Source organism: Amia ocellicauda, chromosome 15, assembly GCF_036373705.1.
Source record: "Amia ocellicauda isolate fAmiCal2 chromosome 15, fAmiCal2.hap1, whole genome shotgun sequence".
Taxonomy (NCBI): Eukaryota; Metazoa; Chordata; class Actinopteri; order Amiiformes; family Amiidae; genus Amia; species Amia ocellicauda.
In genome coordinates, this window is record NC_089864.1 from 6,905,466 (window position 1) to 6,923,281 (window position 17,816).

The following is a 17,816-nucleotide window of genomic DNA, read 5'->3' on the forward strand; positions in this document are numbered from 1 at the left end:
GAATAATCAGCTCGCAACGTTAAGAGTGATATCGGCAATAACAATGGGATCGCGCCGAGGCGATATACTGACCTGTATTGAATAGAGCTTAATCACTCAGATTTAAGGAAAATTTCAGCTTCAATAGTTATCACGGGTTGTAATGCAGCTACTTCAATTCTCAGATGCCTGTTCTCTAATGAGCTGTACAAGAGATTGCAGCAACAGATCATTGAGGTCAACAGTTAATTTCTGTGGTATTGAATAGCAACACATTGGTATTGTGATGCATACAATATTCACTGTTTATTATGCAGCGCTTACGAAACAATGTTTATTAAACACCGAGTCATTTTCTCCGCGCTCTCTCTTTTTGCCACCTCTCCCTTTCTCTTTCCCATTAAGACGGCTGTCTGTGCGGCTCATGTCCGCCTGGGCCGCTCGTCCTGCTGTCAGAGTCGTTAAGGATTGATTGAGAGTCACCCGGCCTTGGGAAGAATGTAAATCGTTAGAAATATAATACCGTAAAGGACAGGGTCATTATTTTCTCTCTGATTTTCATTCTAGATTTTAAAGGAAGCATAACTTTTGATCGTTTCGTGCGAGTGTTGCTATATTCAGGTTTTGAATGGCATTTTGAAAACACGATGGGAATGTAAAGGCGCAGATTCGGGGGATTTTTGGTTTGGGCGAGAGACAGTAGCATTGACTCATCCTAAGCACTGCTTCTGTGTCAATTGATAACTTATAAAGCCAGGCATCCTTACAATGTCAAGGTACAAAAGAGAACCCGGTAAGACACAAAGGAGCGAAGGCGTAATTAACATTTAATGGAATATATCTCTGTACTATGAAGTTGTAAATAAAGCTATAGGACCTTGGTATTTTATTAAAGTAATTATAAAAACGTGGATTTACATTTTTCCATCAGTGGAATGGGTCTCATTAGTTCTGCTGTATGGCATGCAGCGCGGACACACTATCTGTTTGAAACGAAAGGCCTCATTGCTATGCAGCGCCTTCTCCAATGAAGGTCAGAGCCCTGTCCGTTCTCCCCTCGCTCATTTACCCTCTTATCCCAGGAGCAGACAAACAGTTTGGCCGTGTCAGGGCACCTGTTTTGTTAACAAAGAGATTCAATGATCGCACACTTTATTAAAAAGAAAATAAGCACAGTGTGGCCTTTGTACCTCCATGCTGGCCTTGGAAGCTTAGCTGATGAGATGTTTCTCAGCACAGTGGCCCCCCAGAGGCCAAGGCAAGACCCCCGTGGCTCTTGCCAAGTGTGAGAGGGTGTGTCATCTTAAACCAAACTTAAATTATAAGGAGACACTTTTGAATCCACCGTAGTTGATTTATTTAATCTCTGATCTTCGAATTTGCAATAAGCTAAACAAAATTAAAAATCCACTTTCTCCTTATAAACCTCATCTCACTCTCTGTGTTTGTTGGTTACGTTATTTCCAGGCCTGATGTCCTGGCTTCCCTCATTATTTGATTGTGCGCTTATTTCTGATCAGATGGGAGATAAACGCGGCATAATAGGCCCTGTGGCTCGAAACACTCGGATATTGAAATCTCACTTTATAGCAATCAGAGACATTATCTTGAGATCCGCAGCTTTAGAGAAACCCAAACGCTGTAATCGAATTTGAAGCCGTTGTCTTCATTACTGGCCAATTACTGAATATTCTGCTTAACCTCCTACACTTAAAGTGGTTTTAAATACTGAATTAACGTTGGTTATTTTTTATCTTGTCTAACCACAGTGAGTCCCCAATACTCCCCACATTCGGGCCAGTCCTTTGTCTTTGAAAGATGGTTTATTTTCTTTCTTAACCTTTGCCTGGTATTGTTGGTTGTGTTATCTAAAAGAAGCCACTTGTTTTCCTACAGAGGTACTAATCCGAACTAGTTTTAGGTGTCGTCAGTCAGTAACCCTATGAAGAGGACGGATCAAAAGAGCTTCTGCGCTTAAGTACAAATTAAATCAAAGCTGCGGGTACAGGAACACACAGACACCAGAGGACTGCACAGTGTGAGCTGAGAAATTGATTGAAGAGCACTTGATTTAAGGAAAATCCACTTCCTTTTTCTGCGTTCAGCTAATAGCTAATGCTAGAATATTCCATTTGCTTTGAGAAACCTTATCTTGTCGATTTTGGGGGCTGCAAAAGTTGTTTTCCCAAGCAATCTGCTGTTTCTTCTGTGGTTTGTTTTGTTTATATATATATATATATATATATATATGGATTTTCACTTTAACATAATTGTTTAATAAGGCACAGCTGGGACACATTTCTCCCAAAATCACGTTGCCTTGTATGCAAGAATATGTGCGTTGCAGTTTTCTGCCTCTCCTTTAAATAAACTGCAGTATAGGCATGTTGAAAGCAATAAAGAAGCTGCTTTGAAAATGTTAGTAATGTTAAAACGGCAAAAGATATTTATAGAAAAATATTTTGTTCCAAAGTCTTGAAACAAAATAAAAAACAGACTCTTCTGCAGTAAAATATCCGTGAGTGCTTTAATAATCATTCAATGCTCAATAAATGTTCCTCAGGCAAAAAACTCTTTTTCATTATAATGAAATCTATCCAAATGATCAGTTAATGGAAGATATATTTAAAACATTTTAATACTCTAGATAACTCTTTAGAAGGAGATTAGGTTTACACAAGGGATATGCAATCATATTCACATTTCATAATTCATCGTTCTTCCCGTATGCTAATTCGTGGCGGTAATTTATTGTGATGAGTTCAAAGTAATAGGTAGAATGAATGTGCAACTCTGATGCAGCCTGGGAACCATTACATTTAACAAAATTATGATATGACCGAGGAAATATGACATTTTAAGAGCAAGTTAAGATGGGGGAAATATATTTGTGTCATTTTAGAAGCTCACGTGTCCTGTATTTCAAAGCCTGGTTTATAACCCAGAATGGACATTGAATAATGTATTCATATTTTTTATTTTAATAGAAAATGTGCAAGGTGGTTGCAGTACTGTGCCACCACTTATTTTGCAATAACAGCAGTAGGGGGTGAGTAAAGGCAGGTTTATTTTAGTTTATCATATGGTCTTGAATTGTACTGACTTATTCTTACCAGGATAATAGTTACTTTATATCAAGAAAATGTGAGGAGTGTTACCAAGCATCCGAGATCTTAACCTGTGCTGCATAGCTCTTACAGGTGTTCACATGACCTTTGCCTCCACACATAACAAACATTTCAGCCACCAACAAATCATAACATTGATACAGACCATCAATATATCAACAGAAGGGGAGTATATTCAGTAAACCACTATAAACCCCTTGATTCCACACTAGAGTTCTTTTGATTTACTGGGGTCAGTATCATATCCTATAACCAGTACACCACCATGTCAACAACCGGAACTGTCCTAGTATTCCCACTGCACAGTGTTTTCAAAAGTGAATTATTTTCTTATTATTATCTTAGCCATGTTATAAGCAGTATAAACCACCCTGGGCTTTGTGATTCATCTTCATCATCGTCGGTAGCAGCTGTTATCGATCCACTACTAGATGAAGGCCTCTCCCAGATATTTCCACTTGTTTCAATGTACCGTGTCTTATTTAATCTTCCCATCTTTTATGTGGTCTTCTTTCATCTCTTGCGATCCAATTCTGTAGCGTTCTTCGTCCATCTTTGGTCAGTTCTCTGTGCCATGTGTCCGGCCCATTGACATTTGAACATTTTCACTCTTTCGACAATGTCACGTACTTTTGTTTGTTCTCGGCTTCATTTATGTGATTTTCTGTCTCTTCTTGTTATTCCCAGCATGCTCCTTTGTGTAGTTTCTAGTTCCTGTGTCATTTGCAGTTTTCAGAGCCACAAGTGAGCACTGGTCGTGTCCATTGATCAGATACTTTTCCCTTGAGGCTAGTGGGTAGATTTTCCTTTCAATAGTGTGCCATTACTTCCAGATGCGCTCCATCCCATTTGAATCTCTTCTTTGATTGTTGATTGTTGATTGCTTCGGTTTGCTGTCCAAGTTCAACGTAGCTGTTGACTTCTTCGGTTATCTTATGGTCTACAATTTTCTTAATGCAAGAATGATACAGAAACTGCAGACAACACAAAGCATTGAAATATATGGAATGTATCCGAGATCAAATCTAATGTCAAGCATACTAATGTGTGTGTATTTATATATACACTCATCTAAAGGATTATTAGGAACACCTGTTCAATTTCTCATTAATGCAATTATCTAACCAACCAATCACATGGCAGTTGCTTCAATGCATTTAGGGGTGTGGTCCTGGTCAAGACAATCTCCTGAACTCCAAACTGAATGTCTGAATGGGAAAGAAAGGTGATTTAAGCAATTTTGAGCGTGGCATGGTTGTTGGTGCCAGACGGGCCGGTCTGAGTATTTCATAATCTGCTCAGTTACTGGGATTTTCACGCACAACCATTTCTAGGGTTTACAAAGAATGGTGTGAAAAGGGAAAAACATCCAGTATGCGGCAGTCCTGTGGGCGAAAATGCCTTGTTGATGCTAGAGGTCAGAGGAGAATGGGCCGACTGATTCAAGCTGATAGAAGAGCAACTTTGACTGAAATAACCACTCATTACAACCGAGGTATGCAGCAAAGCATTTGTGAAGCCACAACACGTACAACCTTGAGGCGGATGGGCTACAACAGCAGAAGATCCCACCGGGTACCACTCATCTCCACTACAAATAGGAAAAAGAGGCTACAATTTGCACAAGCTCACCAAAATTGGACAGTTGAAGACTGGAAAAATGTTGCCTGGTCTGATGAGTCTCGATTTCTGTTGAGACATTCAGATGGTAGAGTCAGAATTTGGCGTAAACAGAATGAGAACATGGATCCATCATGCCTTGTTACCACTGTGCAGGCTGGTGGTGGTGGTGTAATGGTGTGGGGGATGTTTTCTTGGCACACTTTAGGCCACTTAGTGCCAATTGGGCATCGTTTAAATGCCACGGCCTACCTGAGCATTGTTTCTGACCATGTCCATCCCTTTATGACCACCATGTACCCATCCTCTGATGGCTACTTCCAGCAGGATAATGCACCATGTCACAAAGGTCGAATCATTTCAAATTGGTTTCTTGAACATGAAAATGAGTTAACTGTACTAAACTGGCCCCCACAGTCACCAGATCTCAACCCAATAGAGATCAACTGCAAGATGCTATCCTATCAATATGGGCCAACATTTCTAAAGAATGCTTTCAGCACCTTGTTGAATCAATGCCACGTAGAATTAAGGCAGTTCTGAAGGCGAAAGGGGGTCAAACACAGTATTAGTATGGTGTTCCTAATAATCCTTTAGGTGAGTGTATATATATATGATATATAGTTCACAAATTCTTCTGGCGCTATAGATTAGAAAATATGAAATTGCAGGATTTTGTAATTAAATCAAACTTCATTGTTAACTGACTGCTGCTGTGGCATAAATATATATATATATATATATATATATATATATATATATATATATATATATATATATATATATATATATATATATATATATATATATTTGGCGTAGCATTTGTTCCAGTGCAGCTTTTCTCTCTGCAGGTTTCCGCACGTACTGTTAATTGCCAGTTACTTATTCCTCAGTCATGATCAAATGGACGAAGTGATTAAATCTGAAAAGATGGGTTTGGAGAAGAAGTAATAGCTATCAAACTGCCATAATCTCTTACGTTCTGCATTATGTAGTGTATTTCTCTTTGGAATTCCCACTCTTAGAAAATATTAAATTAAGAGACAGTATCCCTCTACTTTATCAGAGGACATCTGAAAATTAATGGAAGATTGTCCTGTCAAAGTGTCACCTTCCATTTTTCACCTGGGTGAGAGCTGCCGTCCCTGGTTGTTGACCAATTTGAGCTGCTGTCAGCTGGAAGCTCTCCGGCTCTCGCCGTCTGCACAACTTCCCTGACGGGCCCCTCCTCTCCCCTCCCCAGGACTTGACAAGATTTTCAAACTAATAACAGGATTGTCAAGGAAATCAACTAGAGATGGCCACAGTCTCTCATGCATTCAGGCTCGGAGACGGCTTTCAATCTGACCCTCTGGCTGTGAGATCAGAGATAATTTTGAGGGAGATGAGCAAAGAAAAAGTCAAATTGTACCATCTTGGCTTCAAAATATCAGATCAGTGGAGGACTAGTGACATTTAACACCCGTCAAGAGCACGTAGGGGGGGAAAGCAATCTCTTGTGAGAGCTCAGGATCACTCCAGTGTTGAGTTACCGAGTTTGATGCCATAGAGCGGTAGATTGACTTTTACTCAGGGAGAATCTGAAAATGACGGCACTGTGTGCGATCCTCAGCTTCTGCCAGTGTGAAGTGACCTTTTTTTATTTTGTCCACAAGTGGCTCCAGGTATTCTTTCATGTGATCATCAGAGACTGCTTGGTAGTAAATAAAAATACAATTAACATGTTTCTCTTGTGTAAAGAAGTGAAACGAGATGGGCAGTGACATTGTTTAGCCTTCAGTAAGGATCTTGACCAACTAAAATCGCAGCAAGTTTTTATTTCAAAGTTTCCACAACCTTTATCTTCTACACTTTGGGTAAAAAAAAAACATGGTGTGCTTCAGTATCTTTTTCAGGATCACTCAAGTGTCATGCAGACATTAGTTTTCTTTGCGAAGTGTCGCATGTGGATAAAGATATCGCTGCTCTAGAGGCAGTTCAGAGGAGAGCAACCAGACTTATTCCAGGTCTGAAGGCAATGTCCTACTGAGAGACTGAGGAACTGAACCTTTTCACCCTGCACCCGGGGACACAAATGGAAATTGGGCTTCAAGGCATTCAAGACAGAAAACAGGAGACACTTCTTCACACAGAGTGTTGTCACAATCTGAACAAACTCCCCAGCGATGTGGCTGAAGAGACAATTTGGGAACATTCAAAAATAGACTGGATAGGATCCTTGGATCACTTAGTTAATAATGGACACCAAACGAGCACGATGGGGTGAATGGCCTCCTCTCGATTGGACACTTTCTTATGTTCTTATGACCCTCAGGCCACCATGAATAATGACGTGGGACTCACGTGGTCACACAGTTGTACTTCCTATGACACCCCTTAGTGTTGACGTGAGAATCTGGCCTTTATGCACGCGATTTCTGCACATTTCTTCACATCATCTAATTTGACTGACAATGGACTTCCCTCTGGGGAGATGTTGAGAGAGATACCGTTTCTCCTGGGAACAAAGCAAATGCATCCATATCACTTTTTTAGTGGCCTCTCAAGCGGTGCTGTGATTGGGCTGAGAGCTTTCAAACACGATTAACCAGAGTGTAGCACGCAGGCTGTGTTTAACCCTGCCCTGCGGAGATCGCCATTTACAGACACCGACATCTTTGTTTCCCTGAATACAGTTGTGCCTAAAGATTGCCAATCTGTTGCCTTTTATTGCACAGTCACCAGGTGTCTTCAGTTTTAATCTTGAGGAGATCCATCGACCTTTCTTGTAAACCTGTCCTATTTAAATCAAATATAAAGTTTGAGCTTTATGAAAATAATACTGCCGCCTTGTTTGCTTACCTGTGCAGTTAGTGCATATTTAAAGTAACCATATTAATTCCCTTTTGTCGAGAAGTCAAGTAGCGACTGTGACTCTTGACTCACACACTCTTGACTCACAAACATGTGTGTGACAACTCTGACAGACATATTAACAATCGCACCCTCATCTGACTTCGGCTCTCCGAGGGGTTGAAGTGGCATCTTCTTGTCATGCTCTCTCCGTAATTCCTGTCATTACTTCTAATTGTTATCGTGTCCTTTTCTCGATTTCCACTCTTCCAATTATCTCTGCATCCCCAAGGCTTTCTCGGTGTGGCATTATCTTAATGTATCCATAGTTAGATTCTTGACAGACAGCTTAATTAATTTTTCTGTTCCATACATTAACTTTTCACAGCTCTTTAAATTAGTTACATTCAGAGACTATACATTTAGTTACTTAACCAGAAAGCATTTTTTCACCCAAGGTCAGGAGAGTAGGTGACTAAAAATAAAATCTTAGGCCTCCCTGTCCTGTGAAACCTGCTAACGTGAATCTAAAGAGATCATTTTCAGCTGCTGCGCTCTTGTGTGGAACGTTTTTTTGCCCCCACAGTTTTTGAATAGTAACAGAAATGGGTCTCTATCTGAATATTAAATATTATACATCCAAAATTCTCTCACACACAAAAAGGACTAAAACAGTTTTTTTTTTTAATTGGGCTTCCTCAAATAACGAGCTCCGCTGTCGGTTAGGGCGTCCCGGGAATGTTAGCATTCAAATGCAACGCCTTCCCATGTATTTAATGAAGTGTGAACCAAAGTGTTTGTGTAGACAGCTGAATGGTAATCACTGTAATTGAGTGATTGCGCAGAGGTCAAATGATCTACTCATCGTCTGCATGTGAACTAGTTGAGGATTTCCCCAGCCATAGAGGAGGAGACCCGTGTGTCTTGCTAAGAGGGGCGAACTTGTCTTTTTACCGCTCGAGGGTGTGTAGATATGTGCGTCTCTTGTGTGAAGCCAGCCACTGTGGTTTGTGTTCATTATAAAGATAAAAACGACTGCAGCAGGTGTTCGCTTAAAGACGAAGTCCCCTCATGATTCACTAACGTACACTAAACTTTTGACATCCGATTCTGAATATGTAACTTTATTTACTCTGCGGAAATCAATCCCTGGCGTAATGCACTCACTTCTAATATTACATTGTTGTTAATTACATTAAAAGAAGGGCCGTCTTCAAATACTTTCAGCAGGTGCCAATTGGAGTTGTGTTTTACTGCACATCAAATGTGTGAACCGGTGCACCCAGAGCTACATTAATCTGCAGCTGTTATACTTCAGCAAAAGCATTTTCTCCAGCATTGTGTTGTGCATTTTAATAAGGCCTTCTTGCTTTGCTTTGTATTTACTTTATATACAGCATGTTGTTTCTGGAAAGATGTACTCTGAGTAGCGTACAAATCTACTAAATCCGCCATCGGGAAGGTGTCACTATAAAGCCAGGTGCTCATTCACCAGTGCTGTTCTGTTTATAGAAAATAATTGATGGATGGTCCAGCAGAGCCGTTGTTTCCATCAAATAATGTAAGCGGGACCTGGATTTAATTGACAGTCTCTCAACTAGGGCCTTCGCAGACCTATCCAAATGAGTCTGAATAAATTGTGGGTATCAATGGAATTTGGAGGCCCTGTAAAAACATATTCAACAGGACAAGAACATCTATTGTGAATTGCAAGTGTCAAAATATTTTATGAAAATGAAGTGGGAAGAGCTTTGATCTGAATACACTTGTTTTTCAACTTGACATCCATCAGGAGGAATATAATTTCTGTGCTGTGAGATAGAACATCACAACACGCACGTATTATTACAACATAATCTGCTGCCTTTTTCATAACGACACAAAATGCAAATGGCTCTGCAAATTGCAATGACAAAGCAGAAACACAAATATGTATTTAAATGTTTAATACGAGGTTTCAGTCGTGGTGTTTAATGAAATATTCAGCACCTGGTGCCAGTTTATATACAGAGGCTTGCAGATGGTAAATGGTTGATACTACTTAGCAACAGGATTGCGTCTCCCTCCCTGTTTAAGGCATTTGTGTTGTATCTCCATGTTTGAGGAGAAGACAAAGCTATTTAATATTACAAGGGCATCTTTCTCCACAGGTGGTATTATATAAGCTGATATTTGCAATCTGTGCTTTTCTAGTACTGTGTTTACTTCAGTTTTATTTTCTTCCCCATTCATCTTAAAATATTAATACTTATTAGGTTGTTTAGTCAAATGTTATACTTAAATTTGAGTGTGTGTACAGGATTCATACAAGATTTTTTGTGCAGCTTTCAATGCTGCAGTTTTCCTTACCTCCCCCAATACATTTTCAACAGTTTGGTGCTTCTTATTGAGAAATGACTTTGAAAGTTTGCCAACAATCTGAGTAAGATTTTACTGATGTCAACAATTTGCTGAAACAGTTTCTGGTTCTACAGAGAATTGCTCTAAGTGGATGTAATCCTGCGTTTCTCACAGTCGACTGCTCTCGGAAAATCATCAATAATCAATCAAAATGTCACCTCTTCATTTTTGTGACTCAGCCGTTTTAGAAGTATACATAGCCTAATTTCACTTACTTACTTTACAAATATTGTGTATTAACTTACTTGCTGGATTTATTTTTAAAGCATACACTCAGTATTTTTATTATGTGAAAAACTAATGAATTAACTATCAGTGTCCATCAATAGCATGTCTGCCCAAATAGTATATTTGTAAATACTCTATATTCAAATGTATTCGTGGTATTAAGTACTTAGGAAGTGCATCCTATGGCCATTAAATAAGTTTGTCAACACTAATTGTACACTGATCAGCCATAACATTATGACCACCTGCCTAATATTGTGTAGGTGCCCCTTTTGCCACCAAAACAGCCCTGACCCGTCAAGGCAATGGACTCCACTAGACCTCTGAAGGTGTGCTGTGGTATCTGGCACCAAGACGTTAGCAGCAGATCCTTTAAGTCCTGTAAGTTGCGAGGTGGGGCCTCCATGGATCAGACTTGTTTGTCCATCACATCCCACAGATGCTCGATTGGATTGAGATCTGGGGAATTTGGAGGCCAAGTCAACACCTTGAACTCGTGATTCATCAGACCAGGCCACCTTCTTCCATTGCTCCATGGTCCAGTTCTGATGCTCACGTGCCCATTGTAGGCGCTTTCGGCAGTGGACGGGTCAGCATGGGCACCCTGACTAGTCTGCGGCTGCGCAGCCCCATACGCAACAAACTGCGACGCACTGTGTGTTCTGACACCTTTCTATCAGAACCAGCATTCACTTTTTCAGCAATTTGAGCTACAGTAGCTCGTCAGCATCAGTCTGTACAGTAGCATCGTCTGTACAGTAGCATCAATGAGCCTTAGCCGCCCATGACCCTGTCGCCGGTTCACCGCTTTTCCTTCCTTGGACCACTTTTGATAGGTACTGACCACTGCAGATCGTGAACACCCCACAAGAGCTGCAGTTTTGGAGATGCTCTGACCCAGTCGTCTAGCCATCACAATTTGCCCCTTGTCAAAGTCGCTCAGATCCTTATGCTTGCCCATTTTTCCTGCTTCTAACACATCAACTTTGAGGACAAAATGTTCACTTACTGCCTAATATATCCCACCCACTGACAGGTGCCATGATAACGAGATTATCAGTGTTATTCACTTCACCTGTAAGTCGCCCTGGATAAAGGCATCTGCTAAGAAGTATAATAATAATGTGTGTCTATTTGTGTTATACCTCGTTTCATCCAGAGTCTTAAAAATACAATACATTATAAGAACAATAGCTTATATGCTGGCAGACAGCGTCAAGATAGTGACGAACCAACTGCTATCCGAAAGTGTTTACGTCATAAAATTTGATACCAATGATAAATAAGTGATGAACTATATTTATAGATAAGTCATTACATTATTTTGAATGAAGGTTGTGAAGATGTGACCAAACTAACACTGAACACTAAACTAATACAGTTTTGTTCCTAAACAGGGACTCATGATCTTGCTGCAGAATCTACCCACGATGCACTGGGGCAACGAGGAAATCAGCGTGCTCCTGGCAGAAGCCTACAGATTAAAGTATGCTTTTGCAGACGCGCCAAATCACTACAAGAGATGAGTCTCGTCCCAAACTGGCTAAAGAACTACTGAATTCAAGGCTTCTTTTCCTGGTCTATCCCCACTTCACAGCTGCAGTGAGATTAAAGAATGCATTCTGGGTTCTGTGTACAGTTCTTAACACAATAACATAGTTCTCTGTGACATCACAAACGCACACCCTCCGCTTTCACCCTCCGCCGGTTCGCTGTAGCTAATCCGACTCGCAACTCGGTAGAACAAAAAGACAACACAACACAGAGAAAATTGGACATTGAAAACGATTTGATATGGTGTCCCTGTTTAGATGTACAGAATCATTTCTTGGCAGAAGTTTTTATTGTTTTTCATCAGTGTAATTAATGATATTACACGGCCGGATAATTGCATCTTAATGTAGAGCCCAGCACCTGTTGCACTAAACACAAAGCCCCACGCAGATTTCAGAGTAGGAAGGTGTGTATGTATATAACACACAAACACACACACATATACATCATCATTATTATTTATTAAGACACAAGGAGCAGCGCCCACTTCTTGACGCTCATTAAGTGATTTCACGATCTCGTTCTCTTGACACGTTGGTTTCCGTGAAAGCAGTTTATGCTAATTAGGTGATACGGCACTCGGCCACGGGGGTTTGAATGTCTCACCCTCCTCGGCTTCCTTAAACCCAGTCAAACAAACATCATCACAAAGGACTACCTCAGAAAAAGTCAGGTTTCGTTTTTCACCATTTTGCTGAATGTACGTTTGCTGTTGTGATCTGTGTCATCTTGTAGAAGCCCGATAGCAGAGAGACATCCACAGGCTAGTGTTTACTTGTGTGACTCCTTAAATCTGCCTTAAACACGGCTGTTCAGCTTGTTTGTGAAGGACTGAGAGATGTGAAACGTATCAATGGTATGAGTAGAATATATGTATTGATATTCTAGAAGTTAAAATACATATTTTCATTAAAATCCTGTCAAACAACCAATATTAAAACATACTATACTTGCATGAACCAATTGCTGTTTTTATATAGATATATATATATGTGTGTGTGTAGGTGTGTGTGTTGGGCCATCTTGCTTTCAAAGACACTAACGTTTTCAGTGTTCAAACTCTACACAAACCAGGCTTTTATTTTCCTTTGGATGTGCCATTTGGAGGCTTTTATTTGATGTGCCAGTTACACAACTGATTGACTATTCCCCTGGAATAGAAATTGCACTTGACAAAAAGAGACAACTATTTTCTTCCATTTTGTATGAAATATATTCTTTAAATCAGCTTTTTTTCATTTTTCTTTTTTATATCCTGTTTACATTAGCTTATGTTGTGCCTAATACAAGGATAAGACATCATAGGTATTTATTTGATCTTTTTAATAATTTAAAAACAACTAAAACCAAGCTATACAATTTTAAAGAACTATTATTCTACCATTTGCTAAGCCATAATTAAATGTATTGATGGGACAGCATCAGTTAATTGCCTTTTGTTTGCTTTTATGAGAACCTCTTTGGTGTACAGTTTGTGTTTCTGTGCTGAACTGTTTTTGTTTTGTGAGCATAAGAGTCAACAAGGATCAAAACCGTCAACCCCTCAGTTCCCAACGTGTGTGTTGTGCAAAACAAGCCTCCTGTATAGTGTGGCCTCATTTCTATGTATTTAATTTCTTCCTTCTGCTGCACAAAAGTGTAGAAACCCAGTCGTTTTAATGTAATACTAAATCTTGTATTTTATATCCAGCAATCCATGTGCAATTACTAAAATTCGAGAGGCTCTTATGTTCAGCTGGGATCATGACCTCAGGATTTTGGTAGCCCTCTCTTCTGTTATTTTGCAGTGTTTGTCTCCTCATTTTCCTTAAGCGACTTTAAAACGTACTCGAGTTCACGGATGCCAAAATTCTGAATCATGTTTCCTCCGAGCGATTTTTCTTTTTCTTTTTGTACTAATACTTCCCAAAGTACAGTGAAACAACAGACAGACAAAAAACAATTGAAGAGATGTTCTGTAAAATGAAATCAAACTTGTACAGAGCAAAGCATTTTGAAACAAAGATCTGTAAATAGAAAAAAAAAGTGTAAATAAATAACTGGAAAGTGTTTTGTGTTCCTCGATCTTTATTCCTGCGATTGTGGTGTTGTTGTGAGTTAGCTAACTCACAGTGTATCATTGTGTTTATTAACGTGTTGTTATCAGTTTATACCAACAGATGAAGCTTAAAATAATGTGAGGCCAGGGATCTCTAGCAGCAGTGCGCATGAAGGTAAGTACTTGTATTGTGCGAGTTGTTAGATTTAATTAGGGCGTTTCGAACATGTAACTGCAGCTCTAGATCATGTGAAAGTATATATTATATGATATACAAGGTTCCACACCAAAGACTGATCCTCAAATTGGAAGCTGTAGGCATTCAGGGTAATGTAAGTAGATGGATTATGAACTGGTTGATGTTTAGGAAACAGAGGGTGTCAATTAGAGGAGTCGCTTCTAACTGGAGTGAGGTTGTTAGTGGAGTTCCACAGGGATCAGTACTAGGGCCTTTGCTTTTTCTAATCTATATTAATGATCTGGACTCTGGGATAGTTAGCAAACTTGTCAAATTTGCAGATGATCCTAAAATCGGTGGCTCAGCAGATACAATCTCGGCAGCACAGGCTATTCAGAGGGACCTAGATAATATTCAGTTGTGGGCCGACACCTGGCAGATGAAAAGAAAGATATCGCTGCTCTAGAGGCAGTTCAGAGGAGAGCAACCAGACTTATTCCAGGTCTGAAGGGAATGTCCTACTGAGAGACTGAGGAACTGAACCTTTTCACCCTGGAACAGAGGAGACTACGTGGGGACTTGATCCAAGTCTTCAAAATCATGAAAGGCATCGATCACATCAAACCAGAGGAGCTTTTCCAGATCTGCAGGGACACACGCACCCGGGGACACAAATGGAAATTGGGCTACAAGGCATTCAAGACAGAAAACGGGAGACACTTCTTCACACAGAGAGGCGTCACAATCTGAACAAACTCCCCAGCGATGTGTCTGAAGAGACAATTTGGGAACATTCAAAAACAGACTGGATAGGATCCTTGAATCACGTAGTTATTAATGGACAGCAAACAAGCACGATGGGGCGAATGGCCTCCTCTCGATTGAACACTCTCATGTTCTTATGTGTGTGTGTGTGTGTGTGTGTGTGTGTGTGTGTATAGTTGTTTAAGAATGCAATGTGAGCAATCTTGTGATAGCTTGTCCTTATTGGGGATTACGTTGCAGAAGCACAGTTCTAAGAAAGAAAGAAAGGATAGAGACAATACCTGCATCAAGAGACAAGATTATCAATTACTAGTCAGCATCAAGCCCCTATTTGAGTCAATAAGGCTTCACAAGAGCAAGCAATGAGAAGTGAGAAAATTGTGTGTCGGGGTTATCATCCGAGCCCATCACAGCCACGACGGAGGCACTTTTCAAGACACGGGATTTAGAAAACAAAAGGTGTGGAGAAGAATAGGGTTTATGATTACCTATGATTCACAGATGACTGGGCCGTTGTCACGGGGCGAAAGCAGGTGGAGAAACCAGCGTCACAAAATTGTCCTGAACGGATTGTAGAGGGTGATTCACACATTGTAACAAAGAAGAAGAGAGCAGGAAATTGAGGAGAAATTGAGTCTCTTATTTGTCGCTTATGCCCATATTAAACAGATTCCACTTCCACCAATCGTGGACAACCTTTATAATAAAACGAGCGCTAGCACGCATTAATATTAATAATGAATACGATAATAATTACAGGGTTATTATACGTTCATTACCGTTACATAAACAACTGTTCAGCAAATTAGTTTTGTGATACGCAAGGTATTAAAACACGGGTTTGGTAATTACGCTTTTAATGTATATGTCAGTGTGTTGAAATGAGTCATTGTGGCTCAGTCAGAGTGCGTTAATACTGACATGTAATTAAGACGCCGTCGTTTTCCGAAGACCGAATGAATAAATAAATAAAATTGCTTTAGGTACGCGAGCAGCTCTTAAACAGAGATGACCGTTTCGTTCTTGATTTGGAATAAAGTATTTGAATTATGAGGAGACGGTCCGTGTCTTTTATTGCAGTGGCAGCCCCATCCTATAGTCCCTGTGATCTCTGTGTGTAGTGAACATGTGTGGGACACGCCTGTGTTGGGACTGTTCCCCGGGGTGGCTGTCAGACCATGACTCATGTCATCAGTAGACATTTTATTGATCTTGAGCCATATGACATATAAGCCTCATTTCAGCACAAAAAACTAATTGGTCATAATAAATTAAGTAATCATAAACCTCCACACACACACCCTCTATACACTGTCTTGTCTAAATGTCTAATGTCTTGTCTAAGACGTGCTTTTATTATACAGTGTGCAGGTGATCAAACCAAAAGGACATACAGACACACAAACTAAACCCTAGCTCCACTCGAGCTTAAATTACACATTAACTGACCCCTTACTAAACATGTAACTAATGCAAATACAAACACGACAAGACTCCAGCAAACAATTAGTCAGTAATCCAAACTTGTAGTCAAATTTCGAGTCGCAAGTTGTTAATGTGATTTAAAGGCTGTCTCTATCTGTCTCTTAGTCTCTCGCCGTCTCTCTGTTTCTTAATCTGTCTCTCTGTCTCTTAGTTTGTCTATCTGTCTTAGTCTCTCTGTCTCTTAATCTGTCTCTTTGTCACTGTATTTCTGTCTATTAGTCTCTCTCTGTCTATTAGTCTCTCTCTAAGTCTCTCTGTCTCTCTCTGTCCCTTAGTCTCTGTCTATCTGTCTTTTAGTCTCTCGCTTTCCTTTGTCTCTCTGTCTCTTAATCTGTCTCTGTGTCACTGTATTTCTGTCTCTCTGTCTCTTAGTTTCTGTGTGTCAGTGAGTGAGAGTGCGCACATATAGCCAGGTTCAATTAGCACCGAATAATCCTATGTATCCCGAACACGTTTTCGCAGCAGTCCCTCTCTCCCTTTGCCTTGAGGAAATGTCTCCAGCTTGTTTGTTTTTTAACTTGTACATAAGCAAAGGGGGTGGGGGGGACCAGCTTACAGAGATCCAAAGTCACACCGCTGTGTCTTAATTCAGAAGGACATCCCAGCACCGCCACTCTGAGACAACTGAATAGACGCCGCTGGAGAAACATCGCAGCCAGGATTGTGCTTCATTGTTCAGTCTACATAGGCGGCTTGAATAGCCAGATATTGATTTAGCGTGTTCCTGTGGGGCGGACTGACAGGCTCTGCGCTTTAATAAAAACTCAATATTGATGCTGCCATCAGTCCTGGTTTCCAGTACATGAACTGGTATTATCATGAAAGCAGCACTCATGGATGTGATTGTGATGTGCTCTACTGGTAATCCCTCATCACAAGACCTCTGTCCCATGTCTCCACTAATACATGTCTGCCGTCATATTAAAGGGATTTATACAGCAGTAGAATACACATTTTACTGAAGAAATGCAAAATACAGATTCATACCCCTACACTTTAAATGAACACACACACGAAAAATCGAATTCTTTATGGACTAATGGTGTGCTTGGCTAAACTTATAACTTTGTTTTAATATGTGATATCACTTCCTCACAATAGGACACATAAAAAGACCCATTGCAGGTGCTGTCAGGATTTATTTTGTCATCCTCTCAACCTCCACCTACTTCTCTGCATCACAGACCCTACCTGATATGATAGATGAATATCGGTGATGAAATTGGATTCATAATATTTAAATGAAATTTGTAATTGATGTGTATGTCTTTGGATTGCGTTTTCTCCATCTACAATCTCGACTTCTTCTGTTTTGACCTCAACTGCTGTCCCGTTTCTTGGCTTCTGATAATTGGAAAATGCGTTTCGGTTCAACTTGACAGCATCAAAGCAAATCTTGATGCTCAGGTTTGGATGCAAGTCACTGTTGGGTTTTAAATGTCATTTTCTTTTGTTCACGTTTCAAAATCTGTGTTGGAAGACCGGTGGCGTCAGAAAGCAGCTTTTGTTCCAACGCCTGATTAAAATTAATATTACCAACACATCACAACAATACAGATAACAATTCAATGTGGTTATATTGAAAAAATATATGGTCTGGCCCTGAGGG

The 17,816-nt window shown here is 40.1% G+C and overlaps 1 protein-coding gene across 4 annotated transcripts in view; it reads left to right on the top strand.

The window, feature by feature from the left end:
• tbc1d22a (TBC1 domain family, member 22a) overlaps nt 1–13,790 on the top strand; it is a 130,897-nt gene extending 117,107 nt beyond the window's left edge. For all 4 annotated transcript variants that reach the window (XM_066723862.1, XM_066723864.1, XM_066723863.1 and 1 more), the window contains one exon: nt 11,585–13,790. In XM_066723862.1, coding sequence (XP_066579959.1) covers nt 11,585–11,713 — 129 coding nt within the window. In that variant the 3' untranslated portion in view covers nt 11,714–13,790. The remainder of the gene's footprint in view (nt 1–11,584) is intronic.
• The last annotated feature ends 4,026 nt before the right edge of the window (nt 13,791–17,816 follow it).